The sequence below is a fragment of the Hemiscyllium ocellatum genome, chromosome 39 (assembly GCF_020745735.1).
Source record: "Hemiscyllium ocellatum isolate sHemOce1 chromosome 39, sHemOce1.pat.X.cur, whole genome shotgun sequence".
Taxonomy (NCBI): Eukaryota; Metazoa; Chordata; class Chondrichthyes; order Orectolobiformes; family Hemiscylliidae; genus Hemiscyllium; species Hemiscyllium ocellatum.
In genome coordinates this window covers 3,610,588-3,631,439 of record NC_083439.1, presented here as the reverse complement: position 1 = coordinate 3,631,439, position 20,852 = coordinate 3,610,588, and the positions used below count along the sequence as shown (strand labels likewise).

At 43.2% G+C, this 20,852-nt stretch overlaps 1 protein-coding gene across 2 annotated transcripts in view; it reads left to right on the top strand.

Moving 5' to 3' along the window:
- LOC132834159 (FERM domain-containing protein 5-like) overlaps positions 1–20,852 on the top strand; it is a 243,112-nt gene that overhangs the window by 157,030 nt on the left and 65,230 nt on the right. Inside the window, exons 2-3 of one of the 2 annotated variants that reach the window (XM_060852816.1) lie at positions 6,729–6,833; positions 19,651–19,693. In XM_060852816.1, the coding sequence (XP_060708799.1) occupies positions 6,729–6,833; positions 19,651–19,693 (148 nt within the window). The remainder of the gene's footprint in view (positions 1–6,728; positions 6,834–19,650; positions 19,694–20,852) is intronic. The other variant, XM_060852817.1, reaches the window with a different exon arrangement.

The following is a 20,852-nucleotide window of genomic DNA, read 5'->3' as shown; positions in this document are numbered from 1 at the left end:
TCAGCATGGATGAGTTGGACTGAAGGGTCTGTTTCCGTGCTGTACATCTCTGTGACTCTAAATAGCTATTTTGATATGAAGTATAGAGACTTGGTGAGTGTTTTCTTTTAAACTGACAGACAGCAGACAACAAAACTGGGGACTTTGGAGAGAGAGCTGACATAGACTTGATGGACCGATTGGCCTCCTTCTGTGCTGTAACAAGTCTGTGATTCAGTTGAGTGTTGCTGAGTGTGGTGGCCTGGAATAAACCCCACTGACTGTAATCCATCTAATTTATCACAAAACAAGTCTTCATTTCTCTTTATCTAATCGGGCAGAGCAGCGATCCCATGGCTTAAATAATTAATTGACATCTTGAGACTTGAGCTGAATTGCATTTGTGTACATGGTGCTCAGTTTATTATTCACCACGATCAGTGGATTTTTCCCAACTGGTTCAAACACTGTCCTGCAAAACCCCCGCAGGAACAATCACTTCCCAAAGTGCTGCAGTTATTCATCAATGAGGGAAGTCACTGTCCCTCTCACTCTCCTTCTGGTTAATTCACGTTTTAGTTGTTACTTCACTTGGATCAGACTATTCTGTTCCAGCAGAGAATATACTGGACTATCACGTTCAAGAATGCTAAACAACCTTTGAGTTTTTATGAAAAACCCCTGTGCCATGGTTCCCACAATGAGGACCAGAGATTTATGTAGAATAAAAGGTCAGCCTGAGGCCATTGACAGAAGAAGGGGCACATGGATTCCAATAGGAATCCCAGGGGCTGGGGCTGGGTGAAGTTTTGTTGCTTCATCACCATGGCTACGTACCAGCATCTATGCACCATCCCCTAGCACAGCTGTAGGACACGTCTCCGCACCTCATGTGTTGGCTGTTCCTCTTCCCACCACTTTATCCTCCATCCTACAAAGCCTGTGGTGTCTGTGCCCTGACTCACGCGGAGTCCCATTCCCCCTTCAGCCCTGTGCTCACTGACCTCGGTTAGTTCCTGGTCTCAGTGTGCCTCAGTTCGAAAATTCCCATCCTTGCATTCAATTCTCTCCATGTTTTCCTAACCCTGTCATCTTCTCCTGCTCCATAATACTCCAAATTATCCGTGCTCCACTGATTCTGATCTCTAAGAAATCCCAATTTTAATCACTCCAGTTTTGGTGGCCTTCAGCTTCCTGGGTCCTGAGGCCTGGAATTCCCTCCCTAAATCACTCCATTTCTCTACCTCTCCTCCTTAATGAGGCTACTGAAAACCTACCTACTTGATGAAGCTTTTGGTCATCTGTGATATCTCCCCATGTCAGTGTCAGAGCTTGTTCAGGAAAGCTCTCGTGATGCACTTTGGGATGTTTAAAAGTGCTTTATAAATGCAGTTCGTTGTTGGCATGTGCAGGCTCAGAGAGGGTTACAGCAGATCGTAAAACTAAGCATGAAGCATGTGCCATGATGCAAGGCCAATGCAGTGCATTCCCTGCACAAAGGTCACAAGGATGCAGCATTTGAGCCAAATTATACGCAGGCTGCAGCACGTGTGTGAGCTTGCAGTGACGCTAATTGATTTTGATGAGGTCTGTTCAGAGTGCACAAACTACATCAATAACCTATTCATTATAACGAGAGGCTGCATGTCACTTCGCACAGGTTTCAGTGGGTTAACTTTCTTCAACGTGATAACCCTATCAGATTCCCCAATCACTGTTAAAGTTTGAAATACATTTGCATTTAAAAAAATGACAGTATTTACGTGCTCCTTTCCTGACGGCCTTCCCCTCATTTCCCACTGTCAGCTTTGGTTATCGCTGCAGCTGAGACCAGGCACTTTGTGAAGCCTGATCGTGTGCTGCACGTTTTCAGCCACTAGTCACCCTGAAAACTCTCAGTGTCACGGTATGTAGCTCAGGCCAGAACCACACACTGGAAAGGAAAGTATATCGGAATGAATGGCCATGCCTGAAACAAATGTGTAGTCATTTACAGAGGCTGGTAAATTGCCTTTTGGTGATTTATGGCTTCCACTATGAGCCTGCTTTGTACTAACGCCTCAGAGAACGCAGCATCCAAATGGAGGGTCCTAAACAGGAGTTTTGCAGAAACATAATTAATAATTAGCGACGTAACCAGACCTGCTGAGTTTCCTGAGTAATTTCTGTTTTTGCAATTGCTGAGGAAATTAAGAAGGTCTGGCGGGACCTGAGAGAAAGTAGAGTTAACGTTTGGGATCTTCAGATGTTTCTCCAGCAATTTCTGTCTTTGTTTCAGATTTCCAGCATCTCCAGTTTGTTTTTTGTTTTTTGATTAATGTTTAGAATGTGGAACACCACCCCCCCGCAAGTTCCCCTCCAAGCCATTCATCATCCTGAGTTGGAATCACATTGCAATTCCATCAGTGTCATTGGGTCAAAATCCTGGAATTCCCTCCCTAAGGGCACTGTGGGTCTAACTAAAGCACTTGGACTTCAGCAGTTCAAGATGGCAGCTTGCCATCACCTTCTCAAGAGGCAGCTTGGGACGGGTAATAAACATTGGTCCAGCCAGTGACACCCACGTCCCATTAAAGAATTTTTAAAAAGTTACTTGAAACATAAGCAAAAAGGAACAGGCCCCAATCCCCTCAAACTTCGAAGATGAGCCAATCACACACCTCCCTCCACTTCACTGACCCCCTCACACCCACCCTCTCCCTCACCCACACCCCCTTGTCTCCCTCACCCCCACCCTCATTATCTGCCTCACCATCACCCCACCCCCGCCCTCTGCCTCATCTCCTCCCCCACCCTCTTTGTCACCCCGATCTTCACCCTCACCCCACAATTCTCTCCCCCACCCTCATCCCCCAACTCTCTCCCTCACCCTCTCTGTCACCCCCACCCTCACCCCCCAACTCTCTTCCTCACCCCCTCCCTCCCTGTGAGAGGGTCAGGTTGTGGGCAGGGGTCTTTAGCTAGGACCTGGATGAGTGATCCTTATGGGGTGTGGGGAGATGTAATGGGGGAGAGTTGGGGATTTCCTTTGGGTCTGGGGGTGGGATGGGGGGGTTGGGATGAGGAGATGGAAGTGGTACGTGAGCACCTGCTGGACCCAATAGGAATCCTTGACTAAAATTTAAGCCTTTACTTTTCTGTCCTTCCTCTAAACAAGGATCCACCTCCTGACATCTCTTGGGTGGGGAGGGGTGGTGGGGAGTGGGGGGGGAGACAAAACAATCTCGTTCTCCAGCACCAGCCCCAACCTGCCCAGACCCATGGTAGAAATCTAGGTTGATTTCTGATTGCCAGATTGTGTATTTCAAGCAGACTCCCACAGCTTCTGGGTTGTAGGTTAAAATGAGGACACGGTCAGTGACTGTCTCCCTGAATCTCGACCCCCTCCCAGACCCCATTAAGACCCTCCAAATGTTTGTTTCTGTTTTTAGGCTCTTCAAAGGAGCTGGAGCATTCACTGAAGGCTATTTGTCCTCATCAGAAAAGCAGCTGACATGTAGTCTGTGTGCCATAAATTGCAGTGAGGTATGGCATCAAGATGACACTAACGGTTCACTCAATGCCAACTGGTCATTGTCAGCATTGAACCCAGTTTACTGCCTCAGTCATTGAGGAAAGGTCATGGAGCCTCTCAGGGATGATGTGGAATCCTTCAAAACAATTGATAATCTCCATATCGATATAGTGATCATTTTTAGCTTCTGTGACATTAGAGTTTGTGCATCTTCTCTATAAAAGGTGAGACTTGAATTGAATTGAATTTATTGTCACGTGTATTGAGGTACAGTGAAAAGCTTTGTCTTGTGAGCAAATCAGGTAGACCACAGAGTTAAGTAGCACGGACAAGTAAATAATAGGTAATCAGCAGCAAAAACCAAAAACACAGGGACAGGCGAATGTTAAAAGTTTGTGAGTTCATTCAATATTCTAACAACAGGAGGGTAGAAACTGTTGTGAAACCGGCTGGTGTGTGTGTTCAGGCTTCTGTACCTTCTCCCCGATGGCAGAGGTTGTAGAAAAACATTGCCAGGGTGGGGTGGATCTTTGAGAATGCTGGGGGCCTTTCCTTGACAGCGGGCCTGGTAGATGGATTCTATAGATGGGAGGGTGGCCTTTGTGATTGTCCGGGCTGAGTTCACCACTCTCTGTAACCGTCTCCAATCTTGAATGGTATAGCTGCCATACCAGGTAGTGATATATCCAGACAGAATGCTCTGGATGGCGCACCTATAAACGTTGGCAAGGGTATTCGCCGTCATACCAAATTTCCTCAGCTGCCTGAGGAAGAAGAGATGTTGTTGGTCCTTTGTAACTAGTGCATCCACATGAAGAGTCCAAGGAAGGTTGTTGTGGATGACCATTCCCAGGAGCTTGACACTCTCCTCTCATTCCTTCTCTGTGCTGTTCATGTATTTGCATTTATATAGCGCCTTTTACAACCCAAGCACATCCCAAAATATTTTACAACCAGTGAGGCCCTTTGTGAAGCACAGCCTTTGTTATGAAGCACAAAATGCAGCAGCAAATTTGCATACATCAAGCTCCCACCAACTTAGCAAAATGACGATATCCAAATCATTTGCTTGAAGTGATGTCGATAATTATTCCCCCAGGAAACCAGGGAGTAACCTTCAGAGTAAGGGGCTGACAGGGTCTTGATTTAAGATCTGATCTGAGAGTTGGCCCCTGTTGAGGAGCACTCCCTCAGCGCTGCCCTGAGTGTCGGCTTAGAGCAGGTGTTCAACCTGCCAGACTGGGACTTGAATAAACTCAGGCTCTGATTCACAAGCAAGAACTTCCCCATGCACAGCCAATAGGGTGGTTTTCCAAAAACACTGGGGTGCTGTGTTATCCCCCATGCTACCAAAAAATATATCAAAAGGTTAAAGTTCAGTGCACTTGCTATATAAAAATCTGTAACATATGAAAATAATTGTTAATCATTTTGTCTTTCCTAGCCAGCTATGCAATTATCCCCATCTAGGTTCCTGATTCATCTCCTGTGGCTAAAATATTACAGAACACTGTATTATCCTATTAGCTGAGAAAGGCTAATAGTGCTCTGTGTGATTTCACTGTTAGTGATTCAGAACGATGAGCTTGATATGTGGGCGGAATCTAAACTGAGAGACTCGAACCAATCGCAAGGGGAGGAGTCATGAGTTAGGTTAATGCATAACTCCAACTTGTGTGAGTGAGCTTTCGATCACCTGGTCAGAAACCTCCCGATGTGACTTTGGTGTCACTTTATATTTGATGATGTTTCTGTGAAGATACTGAAGGGATTTACCATACAAGTGCAATGGTTGTCATAAAACCTGGTTATCAACTTGTGTTTTCTTTTCTTAAGTATTTTCTCGCCTAAATATATTTGTGCTCCTTTCCATTAGGGTCCATCATCTTTCTCCAAGTCAGTTAAATAATTGTGGCCACTGCTATTACGATCATTATAATCAGTGTAGCCTTGGGCTTAACATCCATCCAGCACAGTACCTCCAGCTGCCTGGGGTCCAGAGCTCTGGGGTTCTCTCCCTAAACCACTCCAGCCCTCCTCTTTTTAAGCATCAGAGAGATACAGAGATGTTCTGGCGGAGAAGTAGTCCAGTTGGCCCATCGAGCTTGCAATGGCTCATTAAGTGAGCATCGTTACCTATTGCCAATCTCCTTTCATCCCCTATACCTTTGAATGTTATTTTTATCCAAATAACAGACTGGTGCCCACTTGAATGCCTCAATTGAGCCTGCCTCCATCACATTTCTAGGCAGTGTATTCCATATTCTAGCTACTCGCTTTTTGCGAGAATTTTTCCTGACTTCACCCTTACTTCTGCACACCACAATAAAATCTATGCCCTTGTATTCTTGTTCCTTTTACAAAGCGCCTTAAAATCTGCATCCACCACCTTTGATGTGTGGAAAGGGAACGGTCACTGGTCAAATTCCTGGGGCACTCCTGTTTTGCTTCCCATTGGGCCAGGCAGTTTTTAATTCTCCATTTGGAGATGTGCGAGTGTCAGAGCGCATTCTGTGAATGACCATGTATCTGGGATTGAAGTGACAGAGGGAGAGTTCAGCAACCCCTGCAGCACTGGGAACCGAGTAGAAAAACTCAAACAACTGAACCAGCAAATGTTGTCAGTTTGAGCAGCACTGCCTTTAACATTTATCAAAGCGGAATCCAGAATTTCTGTTGATTTGTTTGCCTTCCCCTCTCTTTGGTTGCCAGTTTGACCTCATTAGCAGCAATGCCAATGATTTGGCATATCCAGCCTCTCATCCCCCTGGCCAACAAGCTCTTGATAGCCTGCGTAAATTGTACACAATGTTCTGTTGTACAGTCTAATTGAATGCCACATTATAAGGACTGTGCGGTCATTATATTGATGATGTTGTTCAAGCTGATGGTAAAGAGACGGTTGAGATATTCACTAAGTGGACAATGTAATGCTTTGGAATGTTCCTGGTCTGTCATCATTCATTTATGACAGGCCCATCACCTTCTCTTTCTAGATCTCCTTCTCTGTCAGAATCGCTCACTGTGTTGGCTGAAGCATGCAGTATGTTTTCATTTTGGATGCAGTGACATTGTTGGTGTGCGATTTGGCTCTCGCAATGACCAGATCTTGATGTGAGAATAAAAGTAGAATGGTGAAGAGTCTTTAATTGTTGAGAGTTGAAAAATGAAGCCTGTGCACTCGTAATTTCAATGCAAATTAAACACTGATTGAACTTGTTCTTGCTCTTAACAGAGGGATGCTAAAGGCCACTATCTGATAGATCTCCTCTGTCACCACATGAACCTGTTGGAAAAGGACTACTTTGGAATCAGGTTTGTGGACCCTGACAAGCAGAGGGTAGGTTCTGGGTGATGCTGTTGGACTGTGATGAATTACCAGACTCAACTGGGCCCTGGCTTTCTCCATCGACACTCTTTCCCTTTTATAAACTTGGGACGCAGTTTGTTGAAGAATTACTGTGCAGAAAGGCCATTGTTATCAGCAGCAATTCTTGATCTTGCTTCTCTAAGGACAGAAAGGGGCATTTCAGCTTGCAAAAACCAATCAGTCATAGTTTTGAAATTTTCAATTGACCTTCCACATCAATAATTTTTCAGGAGAGAAAGTTCCAGATTTTCACTCCCTTTTGAATTAGAATCCCTACAGCATGGAAACAGGCCCTTTGGCCCAACAAATCCACACTGACCCTCTGAAGAGTATCCCACTCAGACCCATTCCCCTTCAGTATTAATCAACATTTACCCTAACTAATGCACCTAGCCTACACATCCCAGAATGCTATGGGCGTTTTAGCATGGCCAATTCACCTGACCTGCGCATCTTCGGACTGTGGGGAGAAAACTCACGCAGACACAGGGAGAATGTGCAAACTCCACACAGCCAGTCACCTGAGGCTGGAATCGAACCTGGGTCCCTGGGCACTGTGAGGCAGCAGTGCCAACCACTGAATCACTGTGCCGCCCAATGTGATGAATGCTTCCTGGCATCACTCCCGAATGGCCCAGCGTTCATTTTAAAGATATTGCCCCTTCCTCTGGACTTCTGCCACCAGAGGAATTAGTTTAGCTTTCAATCAACTCTTTATGAACATCTTAAAGACGTCAATAAAATCACTTTCACTGAGCAATGAAATGTAAGAGTGGAAGAGGTGATCGTTTATGGAGAAGCTACGCCATGCATGAAGAGGTGGCCTGCTCTCTCCGGTGTGCACCAGCACTGTTGCTGAATTCAGTAAAACTTACTCTGAAGGTAACTGTGCACAAAACGGAAGAGCAGACCATCTCTTCGCCCCTTGTAATTGGGCTGGAATTTTCTGGAATGCTGCCTGTCACTCCCTGCATACAAAATGCTTTGCCTATGTGGCTAAATAAAGAAAGGGAAGAAATATTGGATAAAATGAGAGAGATAAAATGGGATAGATAGGAAAAGTAAGAAAAAAAAGAAACAAATTTAATATTTGAAATCTCCCAAACAATACACAACCTGATGGAATGAAACTCAATGTTTAATAATTGTTCACTTTCTGAATAAGGGAAGTCGATTGGAAGTCACTAAGAATGATCATGTTGTTAAAAGATACTTGCACTGTTAATTACCAGACTTAACTTTCTGTGGCACGTTTTGCACATGATTGATGCAAAAACATTTCAGCTTCATGGAGAATGTGGAAAAGAAAAGTGCAAAACTAATGCAGGCTTACAAATTTTCCATCAAACTGGGGATGATTCATGGGTTATCACTTCATCATTACACACTGCTTCAGATACAGTGATTTCTTCCAGTAATCTCTAGCCCATTACATCAATAATAATGTTTTGTGTTTTGTTCTCTTTCACACCAAGTGCCACAAAATCTGGTCTTCATATCAATTTCAAAGTTTTCAATGTATATCAGTGCAGCTTTCAGCTAATACTAAGGTGCACTAGAACCATGAACAATGAATAGAAATGTATCAATTGGATTATCTTTTAATAAGACACTGACTCCCAGAAGTGTAAGATAATTCTTCCCAAGTGCACCTTATTGATTTTGCTTGGTGATGTGAGCAGCCTGTAAACATATAATTTCTGTGCCATGTTTGCAAATCAGAGTCAGAAGTCACACAACATCAGGTTATAGTCCAACAGGTTTATGTGAAATCACAAGCTTTCAGAGCACTGCTCCTTCATTGGGTGAAGTGACTGCACGTGATGAAGGAACAGCATTCCAAAAGCATGTGATTTCAAATCAACCTGTTGGACTATAACCTGGTGTTGTGTGACTTCTGACTTTGTCCACCCCAGTCCAACACCTGCACCTCCACAATACGTAAAACAGAAGCACAACTTGTTTCTTGCTTTTGTTAATGTTGGTTTATTACCACGCCATTGGAGCACCTTTGGCAGGCACCAAAGGTCTGTCGATAATCTGCCCCTCTGTTGTTCCACTCTCCTGCTGCCAAGTGCTGAGGACTGGTAAGTGTCTTTACCGTCTCCCCCGACTCCTCCTCCATTGATTAATTCATTTCTCCTCCCCCTTTTGGCAGCCCTTGTATGTTTCTGCCGTTGAGAACTCAATGGGCTGGAGTCTGGGAGTTATGATCTGGTGTCATTGTGCAGTGTGACATACTATTCTGGTACTGCAGAACACAGCACCGGCTCACCACCTTTGTTCGTCCGTTTGTTAAAACGTGATGACTGATGCAGGCTCAGTCATTGCTCATTAAAGCTCTATCACCGTCAAGCACTTAATCAACAAAGGTTAAAGTCCTTGTGTTACTGTACTGAAGAGGTCCCAATCAGACTCAATTCTTCCAAACAGCAGGAGCAAGCTTGGCTAAAAGCCTCTTTAAGACATTACCACGTTAAGGGTTGCTACAAAGATGCTGTAACTGTGAAAGTGCAATTTCCTTTTGAGATTTAATTCATTCAACATTTAATCTTCATGCTCTACTTTTAAATACTCTGTGGGTGATTCGATAGTCAGCAAGGTGCGGGCTGGATGTCGCTGTTGGGGATGGGATCAGTCACTAGGTTTTGTGTGCTCTGTGTCATCATTATTTATGATTTCGCTGCACTTTGGATGCTGCCTGAACTGCTGTGCTCTTCCAGCACCACTGATCCAGAATCTGGTTTCCAGCATCTGCAGTCATTATTTTTACCTCATTATTTATATCCAGTTGAGGCACAGCATAAATTAAATGGGGAGAAATTCTTTTTCTGCTCCACCCTTCCGTGAAACAGTGGTTTAATCACAATCCGAGTAAACCATTCCCTCACGGCATCATAACACCAACCCTCAGGGCTGTGGGTCCGATGGAGAATTGTTAGCGCTTGGTTTATGGAGGACACTCACTGATTTAACTGGAGCTGGCAAAGACAAGTCGGATTTCTTCCCAGGAGTAGGAATTTTCATTCCATCAAATTAAAACTGGATTTGGAAGATGGTCAGAACACTAACCCTTGCACTTCCCAGAACCTTCTCAGTCCAGATTTTTAAACAAGCTTTAATTTAGAGCAGATTGAAATTCCGCCTTGTCCAGTTTTTGCAGGAAGTAACTGGAAACTCTTGATGAAAATTCAGGTTGCCATTTCCACCAGGATTGCTTTGAAGTCACCAGGAATTGAAAATTCATCTAAAAGGGGGTCTCTGCTGGCATATTTTCGCCATGTAACTACTGGATTTGGGAAAGAAACTGTTTGACCAGGAGTCAAGAAGCAGAGACTGAAGAACCTTCATACCTTTCAATTGGCCATGAAGAGGAGCATTATGGGAATGGATGTGTTGGGTGACCAATGGGGGAGGATGACACCTGCATGGAATACGTCCATCACAGCTGGCAACACTGCAGAGAAAAATGTGTATACATTTAATAAGATTCAGTGTTTGTAAGAAGCAAAATTGTTGTTTCAATCGATTAAAACATAGAAACTCGGAGCAGGAGTAGGCCATTCAGCCACTTGGAAAAAGACCCATTTATTTGTACTTTTTACTGTCTGCCAACCACTCTTGATCCATCTCAATACCCTACCCATAATCCCATGTGCTTTAATTTTACACGCTCATCTCTTATATGAGGCTTTATTGAAAGCCTTCTGAAAGTCCAGGTAAACTACATCCACTGGCTCCCTCTCGTCAACTCTACTAGTTACATCCTGGAACAGTTCCAATTGATTTGTCAAGCACGATTTCCCTTTTTAGCATTCTTGCTGACTCAGTCCAATCCTAACACTGTTTTCCAAGTCCTCTGCTATTAAATCTTTTATAATGTACTCTAGTATTTTCTCCATTAACAATATCAGCCCAACAGGTCTATAATTCTGTTTTCTCTCTACCTCATTTTTAAATAGTGGGGTTACATTAACTACCCTCCAACCCCTAGGAACTGTTCCAGAATTTGTAGAATCTTGAAAGATAACCGCCATTGTATTTACTGTTTCTAGGACTACTTCCTTAAGTACTCTGGGATGTAGATTGTTGAGACCTAGGGATTTATCAGTCTCTACTTCCATCAATTTTCCAAACACCATTTCCCTACTAATACTGATTTCCTCCCTCTAAGTAACACACCCTAATCTATCATAGGCACCCCACACCTCATACCATTGTAGTTATCTTTATTTAGATTCAAGACTCTGGTCTCAGAATCAACTCTTTATCTTAATTAAATATTCTCTCATATTATGGTCACTCTTCCCCAAGGGGCCAATTATTCTTTCTTATTAGACTATAGCCAGTCCAGAATGGCTTGGTTCCTCAACGTATTGACCTAGAAAGCCACCCTGTCTACTCTCCAAGAGCACCTCCTCTACAGTATTGTTACTAATTTGGTTTACCCAGTCTATATGCAAAATTATGTTACCCATAATAGTAAATGTACCTTCATTCCTTGCAGCTCTAATTTCATGTTCAATGCCCTCCCCAACATTACCACTCCAGTTTGGGGGTGGGAGGGGAGTGTATATAAAACCCCCGCCATTGTTTTCTGCTTCTTGGAGTTTCTAATGTCTACCCACTTCACTTGAACTAATATCCTCCCGCTATAACAACTGTAATTGGAGAATAGAGCAGAAAGCAGATTGGCTGTTGGCTATTTTTGGTTTAGGAATGCTGATGGTCAGTCACACAGGACAGGCAATGAAGGCAGCATCACCACATGACTCCCATTGTTGGAATGTGAATAAACTAGAAACTCTGAGACTGGTCACCTTGGAACAGGGGAGGTTCAGGGAAGATTGAATTCAGGCATTCGGTATCATGAAGGGTTTTGGTGAAGTCAGTAAGGAGAAGCTGTTTTACAGTGGGAGAGGGGCCAGTAGCTCAGGTGATGCAGATTGAAGGAGTTGAGCAAAAGAAGTCTAGGGAGAGGTGAGAAGTTTTAGTTCCACAGTGAGGGTGAGTGATAACTTTCAAAAGGGAATTTGATAAATTCTTGAGGTGGGAAAATGGGCAGGACCCATAGGAAAAAGATCAGGGAAAAGAAATTTCAGCTTTTTCACATTCCAAAACTGAACGTTTAAAAAAATCTCTTTAAAGGGCCAGTCAAATCAAAGCAAGTTTTGTAAAGGATTAAAGCTCAGGATTCCCCAAAATGCTTCCCAGCAGTGGCTCAAATGAAGGGTCATCAATGTGGTGCTGATTTCAGACTCAGTAAGTAAGATCAGCACAGCAAAATTCTACAGTAAGATTAATTCATAAATGGCCTGTTTTGGTAATGATAGTGGAGGGGCCACTGTCATTCTGGCTGCTCAGAGAACAGGCAAGTCTTAGTGACATCACACATCTGATCTGTCCCGCATGGGCCTGCTCTGATCCTGCCCCGTGAGCTGGCAGCCGGATACTTGGCTCTGACATGGAGTGGACATCGAACCTGAACTTTCTGACCAAAAGTCAAGAGAACTACTTCCTGTGTCACTGTGATACTTTGTCACAACCCCTGAGTCAGTTTGTTATTAAAAATTAGAGCAATTTGATAACACAGGTGGATTTTTTAAAGTGTGAGTCGGTATGGTGTTTAAAATATAGTCATGTCATTTAAAACTGTCTGATCTCATCAGTCTCTGATGCTTCACAAAGTCTTGCTATTAGGTCTGAATTTTTATCATTCTCAAAAAACAAATGTTTAAGATAAATTGAGTGGGTGTTGTAGTTACTATAGAGTTTAAGATTCATCCACTAATGTAATCTTTCTCATGGGTTTAAAGAGCTGATATAGCTGGTTAGAGGGTGAAGGAGGAGGTGGGCGAGGGGTTGGTTGAGGGGAAGGGTGTTTTTTGGATCATTACTGGTTAAAGTGTTGGGTAGTAACTGCATAGTGAGGACAGTGAGCTACCTGGGACCTCAGTGAGGGATAGGATTGTCTCCTCACTGTCACTACCTTGATTAAGAGTGAACGAGATGGGGTGAGATATTTGGATGAGAAACAGACCTCACTGGATCTGAAACGTTAACTCTGCTTTTTCTCCATTGGGGCTACCAGACCTGCTGAGTTTCTCCAGTACTTCCTGTATATGTAAGACAAATGCTAGATCAGAGCTGAAAATGTGTTGCTGGAAAAGCACAGCAGGTCAGGCAGCATCCAAGGAACAGGAAATTCGACGTTTCGGGCATAAGCCCTTCTTCAGGAATGAGGAAAGTGTGCCAAGCAGGCTAAGATAAAAGGTAGGGAGGAGGGACTTGGGGGAGGGGCGATGGAGATGTGATAGGTGGAAGGAGGTCAAGGTGAGGGTGATAGGCCGGAGTGGGGTGGGGGCGGAGAGGTCAGGAAGAAGATTGCAGGTTAGGAAGGCGGTGCTGAGTTTGAGGGATTCGACTGAGACAAGGTGGGGGGAGGGGAAATGAGGAAACTGGAGAAATCTGAGTTCATCCCTTGTGTTTGGAAGGTTCCTAGACGGAAGATGAGGTGCTCTTCCTCCAGGCGTCGTGTTGCTATGGTCTGACGATGGAGGAGTCCAAGGACCTGCATGTCCTTGGTGGAGTGGAAGGGGGAGTTGAAGTGTTGAGCCATGGGGTGGTTGGGTTGTTGAGGAACAATGGGCATGTTGAACGAAAGAGGTTTTAATGCAATGATAAAGGGTACAGCCAAGACCTTGCCTGGAGTTTATTTTGTTCTGTTGACATAAATCTCATCTACAATCTAAAAGCTTATGCTCAGGCAGTTTTATATTTTCAGTTCTGACATACAAACCACCCAGCAATTTATAGAGAGTTGGCACTCACACCCAGTCTCATTCTATCAACTGCTGCTTTTTCTAAACAGTCTAATAATGTTGGAGTGCCATTAAGCTCTTATGAATTTTTCAAGCAAGTTCTGGGCCAGTCTAACCTCCGTGTTACTATGTGTGAGGGGGAATTAATTCTGATTGTACTGCCTCTCAGTCTGTGGGATTTGGTCTCACAGATTATTAGGGGAGAGAAAGCTCATTACATGGTACAATGAGAGGATGAAAAGCATCGCCTTGCCTAGAACTACTGACAGATGTCTTCCAGTTTAATAAATTATCATCTAATTTTTCAAGTTAGTTTCTATTCCTGCTGCCTGTGGGAGTCTTTGAGTGATGTCAAAAGCGTTTTAATGCATTTCTGGGATTACAGATTAAGACGTTCTAAAAACTTGAAAGCAAAAATACTTGGTTTTTCAGGTTTTGCTTAAAAAAAATTACAGACGCCATGGCAACGTATGCATTTAAATAAGCTATTCTGTTGGTGAAGGTCACCTTAGAAAAGGGGTTTGAGAAATGATTCACAGGTAAAGCCAGAACAGAATGACTAGCAGTCACTAAGTGGCCCAGTCCCCCGAGCTCACCACAGAGGTGACTCAGACACTGATAACATTAACAGAGCAACATTCATCACAGTGAGAATATTCCACTCCACCATTCAAAACAGGTGGATGTTCTTGGCTATTTATACAAGCAGTGCCCCCTGTTTGCAGTGCAGCAAACTGCACCTATGCAGAGGGGTCGAACATAAGGATGAGTCAACAAGAAGGTTGTCATGGCAGCATTAAACCTTGTCAATATTCCATTATTCCTATAAAGACGAGTGGTTCCTCACTTAACTTGTGTGAAGAGATGAGAGAAAGTGGTATGGTTCAAATTTGAGCAGAGAAGGAAGAGCAGACATTTAATACAAGTGTGCGCACTATGGCCGGTTTAATACAGGTGTGCACACTATGGCAGGTTTAATACAGGTGTGCACTCTATGACAGGTTTAATACAGGTGTGCAGACTATGACAGGTTTAATCCAGGTGTGCACACTATGACAGGTTTAATGCAGGTGTGCACTCTATGACAGGTTTAATACAGGTGTGCACACTATGACAGGTTTAATACAGGTGTGCACACTATGGCAGGTTTAATGCAGGTGTGCAGACTATGACAGGTTTAATACAGGTGTCCACAGTATGACAGGTTTAATACAGGTGTGCACACTATGACAGGTTTAATACAGGTGTGCACACTATGACTGGTTTAATACAGGTGTCCACACTATGACAGGTTTAATACAGGTGTGCACCCTATGGCAGGTTTAATACAGGTGTCCACACTATGACAGGTTTAATACAGGTGTGCACACTATGGCAGGTTTAATACAGGTGTGCACTCTATGACAGGTTTAATATAGGTGTCCACACTATGACAGGTTTAATACAGGTGTGCACACTATGACAGGTTTAATATAGGTGTCCACACTATGACAGGTTTAATACAGGTGTGCACACTATGACAGGTTCAATACAGGTGTGCACACTAAGGCAGGTTTAATACAGGTGTGCACACTATGACAGGTCTTGCTAAAATGAAATGTGAGAAATATCTCCAGTGGTAGCAGGGTTAGTAAATGAAGCACTCAGTCTTAAGACAGTGGGTTGCTGGGAATTCTCACACCCTGTGAGTTGATCTGATTTGGAACATTTTTAACTGAGCCTGGAAGCAGACTCTGTAATAAGTTTCAGAAGAGAATTGGACAAATACACGAGAAGCAGAGATTTGAAGAATTATCAGGTAAGATTGGGTTTAGTGGAACTAATTGAGAGTGAGCACAGATTCGATAGGCTGATTGGCCTCCTGTATTATTGTGTCTCAGTGAAGGGATGTCAGTGCTGGTGAATGAAGAACAGTTCCTAAGCATTCCAGGTCCCAGCATGAGTCTGGGTGTGGTGGTCATTCAACTAGGTCAGTCATCGCAAGGCCTAGCCAAAGTATCTGATTGAAGAGATCGAACCCAGCCACAGCAGTTTGAGAAATTCAATCTCTACTTTCAACAAAAGTTAAAAATCCAGCAATAAAATGTTGTCACCAATGCCCCTTACGGAAATCTCCCTGAAGGGTTTGTCAGGTGATCCACCCAATTCCCATCAACTCCACCTACACATTCCCAACATTGGTTGATTGGTTATCCAATTCATCCATCCCAGTACCCACAGCCAATCAGAAAGCAAGCAAACTTTTCACCACCGGGTGGGATGATTCATGATTGGCTATCTTTTTCTTTTCCCTGTTCCCACTAACCAATAATCAAGCCTGTACAACAAAAATGAAAGGAAAGTACCCTTCCTTGAATCTCCCAATTGGTTTTTGCCTCGGTACCTTTCGAACCTGGAGACTCTGGGCTTATAGGAGACTCCAGTCCACAATTACTTGATCGCATTCACCACAGTTGCCCCCTAAGGAACCTATCAAGGCCATCAGTTGTATCAAACTCATTGACAATACTTACAACTGGAGAGTGATTTTTGTTTTGTAATAGTGTAATCTGTCTCTATAATGTTCCTAATCTTTACCTTTAGCATTGCTGCTTCATCTCTATGGTACTGGGTGAGATGCTGCTATTTTTCACATAAAAGACCTCATGGCCACTGTTTTCATCTGCAATTGTCACTCAATTGTGGTCAGTTTTGGCCTGACCAATCACAATGCGACTGCTCAATCTCATTCAAGTTCAGCTCATTTCACCCAAAGGAGATTTTGACCTCACCCTTCTGTCTGGTCCAAGTTTAGGATTAATAATGAGCAGGGTCTGATATAACCCTTTACAGGGTTTGTAGATGTCGCTGGTGTGGTAAATGTGAAGACAGCAAAACGCCATGTCAGTTTCAGATGCTATATCACTGTGTGTTCCTGAGCTTCAGTGTTACCACCCTGGAGTCTCCAGGTTTGAAATTAAAGCAGGTGAAAACTGATTGGAGTAAAATCCTTCAGTTTTAAAAAGATTTAAAGTTTAGGCAAGTGTGCTATCTTTCCCTTTACGTGTACAATGCCCTGGTGAGATGACATCCTGATTACAGTGTCCAGTTTATGTCACTTTATTTGCAAAAGGACGCATTAGATTAATTTCAGAAAAGCTTCATTTGACTCATTCCTTGAAAGAAAGGCTTCACATGAAGAAAGGGGAACAGATTTGGTGTGTACTCACTGCAGCTTAGAAATGAATGTCATTCTTGTTGAAGCGTACAAGATGCTGGGGACAGTTGAAAGGGAGGATACTGGGAGGACGTTTCCTCTGGCAGGGAATCCTAGGGCAAGGAGAAACAGTTTCAGAGTAGGATGTCTCTCTTTTTGGAATATTGTTTCCTCTCTGACGTTGTTTGTCAGTGGATTTTTCTTCCCTAGAAAATAGTGAAGACTGGGTCATTAAATTTATTTAAGGCTGAGTTGGATAGATTTTTGATTGACAGTGTAGTCTGGGTAAGGGCGGGCAGCAGGAGTATGGAGTAGAGATCACAACCAGTCATGACCATATCGAATGATGGAGCCATTTGTAAACATCGATTCTCCTGCTCCTTGGATGCTGCCTGACCTGCTGCGCTTTAACCAGCAACACATTTTCAGCTCTGATCTCCAGCATCTGCAGACCTCACTTTTTACTAGCCATTTGTAAACACCAATGGTCTACTCCTGCACATAAGCCCTATGTCCTCCATAAAACTATTTTTAAAGTGACATATTACAAAAAGCTGCATGATTCCAGAGAGAATCCAGAGAATTTACCTCTGAATAGACTTGGATGTGAGCCGGAAAAAGAAGGAGCTGGTCACTACAAGCAGGACTGCAGTCACCGTTGGTCATATTTTTTGTCTTTAATAAAACACAAGAATATGTTGAAGAAAATGAAATCTTGCCCAAATACTTGAAGATAAAATAATGTGGGAGTCTGTTTTCCCAATGTCCTTTAAACTTTGTTTCCCTCAGCCAATAATGTCCGATTTCTTGAGAATCCCTGATTTTTAATCATTCCATCTTTGGAAACCATTCCCTCAGCTGTCTACACGCTAAGCTCAGGAATTCCCTCCCCAGACCTCTCCCACCTCTCTCTTTTCTTTAGAATCTACTTAAACCTAATTCTCTGGCCACTCGTCCTAGTGTCTCTTCAGATGGCTGATCAAGTTTTGATTTAAAGTAATCCTATGAATTTTATTGTAATGCGTTACTATTTTAGAACTGGTATTTAAAGTAAAGATGCTTTGTTGCAGATTTATTTTATAACTGTGAGATCTTGTTGTTAGTCTAAATACCAAGAGAAATCAGAGAATAGGAGGAAAAGGTGAGGTCTGCAGATGCTGGAGATCAGAGCTGAAAATGTGTTGCTGGAAAAGCGCAGCAGGTCAGGCAGCATCCAAGGAACAGGAAATTCGACGTTTCGGGCATAAGCCCTTCATTCCTGATGAAGGGCTCTGGCCCGAAACGTCGAATTTCCTGTTCCATTAAATCAGAGAATAAACAATAATGGGCATCATTGTGTTTCAGTGCACATAACACAGGAGCAGAAGGCCATTCAGCCCTTTAGGTTATCACTAAGATCATGGATGATTTGTATCTTAACTGGGCCTCTGTTTTGGAACAGTGTTAAGATGCCCTGAGGTGAGACACTACAGGAATCCTCTTGTTAATGCTGTACATTATTTTGGACAGGCGAATGCTTGCAGATATTCTCCTAATGGTCCATGAACCTACTGACCCCATCGCCAGTTGGAAGTCCTGCTCTCCCTGATCCTACAAGTAGACAGTCTATCCCTGGGGGCAACCTGAGTTCAGGCCAGGCAGTTTTATAGCCTGAGAAATTTCAAGCTGGACACAAGGAACTGCAGTTTTCATCCTGGACAGTGAGGGAATGGTTCCTCTCTGAATATTTCACCAAATAGCAGATAAAACAATTCCATTGCAGTTGATTCAGAATTTCATGGATGAATTCTGAACAATTTTGATCTTAATGACTTGGCTTTTGGGACACCGAAAAGATTGGTTACTCTCAACAGAACTAATCAATTTCATAGAACTGGTGAGATAATATTTTAATCTTTTCGTGTAAGGATCAGAGCTTAACAATTATTTTTGGTATTTTGCAACCTGATGAATGTTTATGCTGCTTAGTCTGTTTGTTGATGGGAAATTGAATTTCAGGCCATTGTCAGTTGTAAAGAGCAGGCAGTTTTTAGTTGACAGTTAACAGCTGAACTATCTTAATCTGCAAATCTGGAAGGAGATTTTGAAGGCTTCTGGAATTCTCTAATGCTACTGTCCCCTGATCGTTCCAGCTTTCAGGAAATGGAAGTTGAGGTTCCTGGACTGGTATTCACTGCTGTTGCAACAAGAAAGCATTCCATTTTTCAGGCTGTTTTCTGCAAACATCTGTAATAGTGCTCAGGAACATTTCTTACACGTGCAAAGTTCCAACCATTCTCTGGGTGAAGTGAGTCAAAGCAAATCAATCTTGAGTGTTCTTTAGGAAATGTTGCTTGTGGAAGGCGGTTTGTTGACCAATTTGTGTTCTCACCTGCCCTGTCGTCCCACTTGCACCAGTATAGCCCTCACCTCAATAAAAGGCCTCAATCCATTCAAACAGGGCATGGGATGAAAGGTTTGGGAGACTAAATAAATCCTGGAGTTCTCTTCTTCACCAAATGGAGAAGATTGGTCTGATCTTGTTCAGATTGAAGGTCCATAATGTGGATCATTCAATTCCCCTTCCCCTTGCCCTGCCCCTTCCCGTGGGGGAAATTCCATACATTATACAGTGAGTAACTCTCCCAATGTTTTTTGCATTTGGTTCCTGGTCAGGGATTAGGAAGATCCTTTTAATCTGAGACTTTCTTTCAGCTGTTTCCTAAATGTTATATCCTTGCTGCATTTCAGGACAGTGCTGTTTAACTTTGTCTGTTTATTTTCATTACAGCATTGGTTGGATATCTCCAAGTCCATTATTAAACAAATGAAATGTAAGTTTCCAAAATTTCAGGAGTATTCTGATTCAGATAGTGTGTTTGTTGTGAAATCTGATCAGGAGATATATTTCGACATTCTGGCGAGTTTTGAAAAGATTTGTAGCTCAGGTTGAGGTTCTGGATGTAGGTTTGCTCACTGAGCTGGAACGTTCATTTTCAGACATTTCGTCACCATACTAGGTAACATCATCAGTGAGCCTCCGGACGAAGCACTGCTTTCTATTTCTATGTTTGGGTTTCTTTGGGTTAGTGATGTCTTTTCCTGTGGTGATGTCATTTCCTATAGTGATGCCATTTCCTGTTCTTTTTCTCAGGGGGTGGTAAATCGGGTCCAAGTCAATGTGTTTGTTGATAGAGTTCCAGTTGGAATGCCATGCTTCTAGGAATTCTCATGCGTGTCTCTGTTTGGTTTGTCCTGGGATGGATGTGTTGTCCCAGTCGAAGTGGTGTCCTTCCTTATCTGAATGTAAGAATACCAGTGAGAGAGGGTCATGCCGGTTTTGTGGCTAGTTGATGTTCACGAAAATGAATCTTCTAGCTGAGCAAGCAAACCTATGTCGATTTCTACATTTTTTTTTATTCTGGTCTTTCCAATTTTTGAGGTGGGAACAGGTTTGGTTTGATCACTATGGGCCATGTTGTAAACCAGGATTTCTGAAAGCAATCATGAAAAAAGGAGGAAAGTAAGATTCGAGTTTATCTTAGACGCTGGTTGGGTCCTGTACCATGTTCCATTGGCTAACCCAATGTCCCATCCATTAGCCTCCACACTCACGTTATCTGATGCATCTCCTGCCCATGCCCCATGCCCCGTGCCATGAAGTATGCTGACGGGCCTAGGTGCTGCAGAGCTACATCCTAACATGAGCCTTCACTTTCAGGGAAGGAAGGGGGAATATTAGAGAGGGAAGGAGGACTTGGGACAGGATGCTCAAGTGTCAGTGATTTCCCCCTAATCTTAACCCACCCCTCAATTTATAGATTGTGCCTTATTTTGTGCCTGTAAGCCCTCCTCTTGTATAGACTAATGACCTTTCTGGTTCTTGTCACCCTGTGGCCTGTCAGACTCTTAGTAACTCACAGAATCTACACACTGCTCTCCAAGGGACCCAGTGTGATTATCCAACAGCATTAGCCTCTAAATAATCATTGA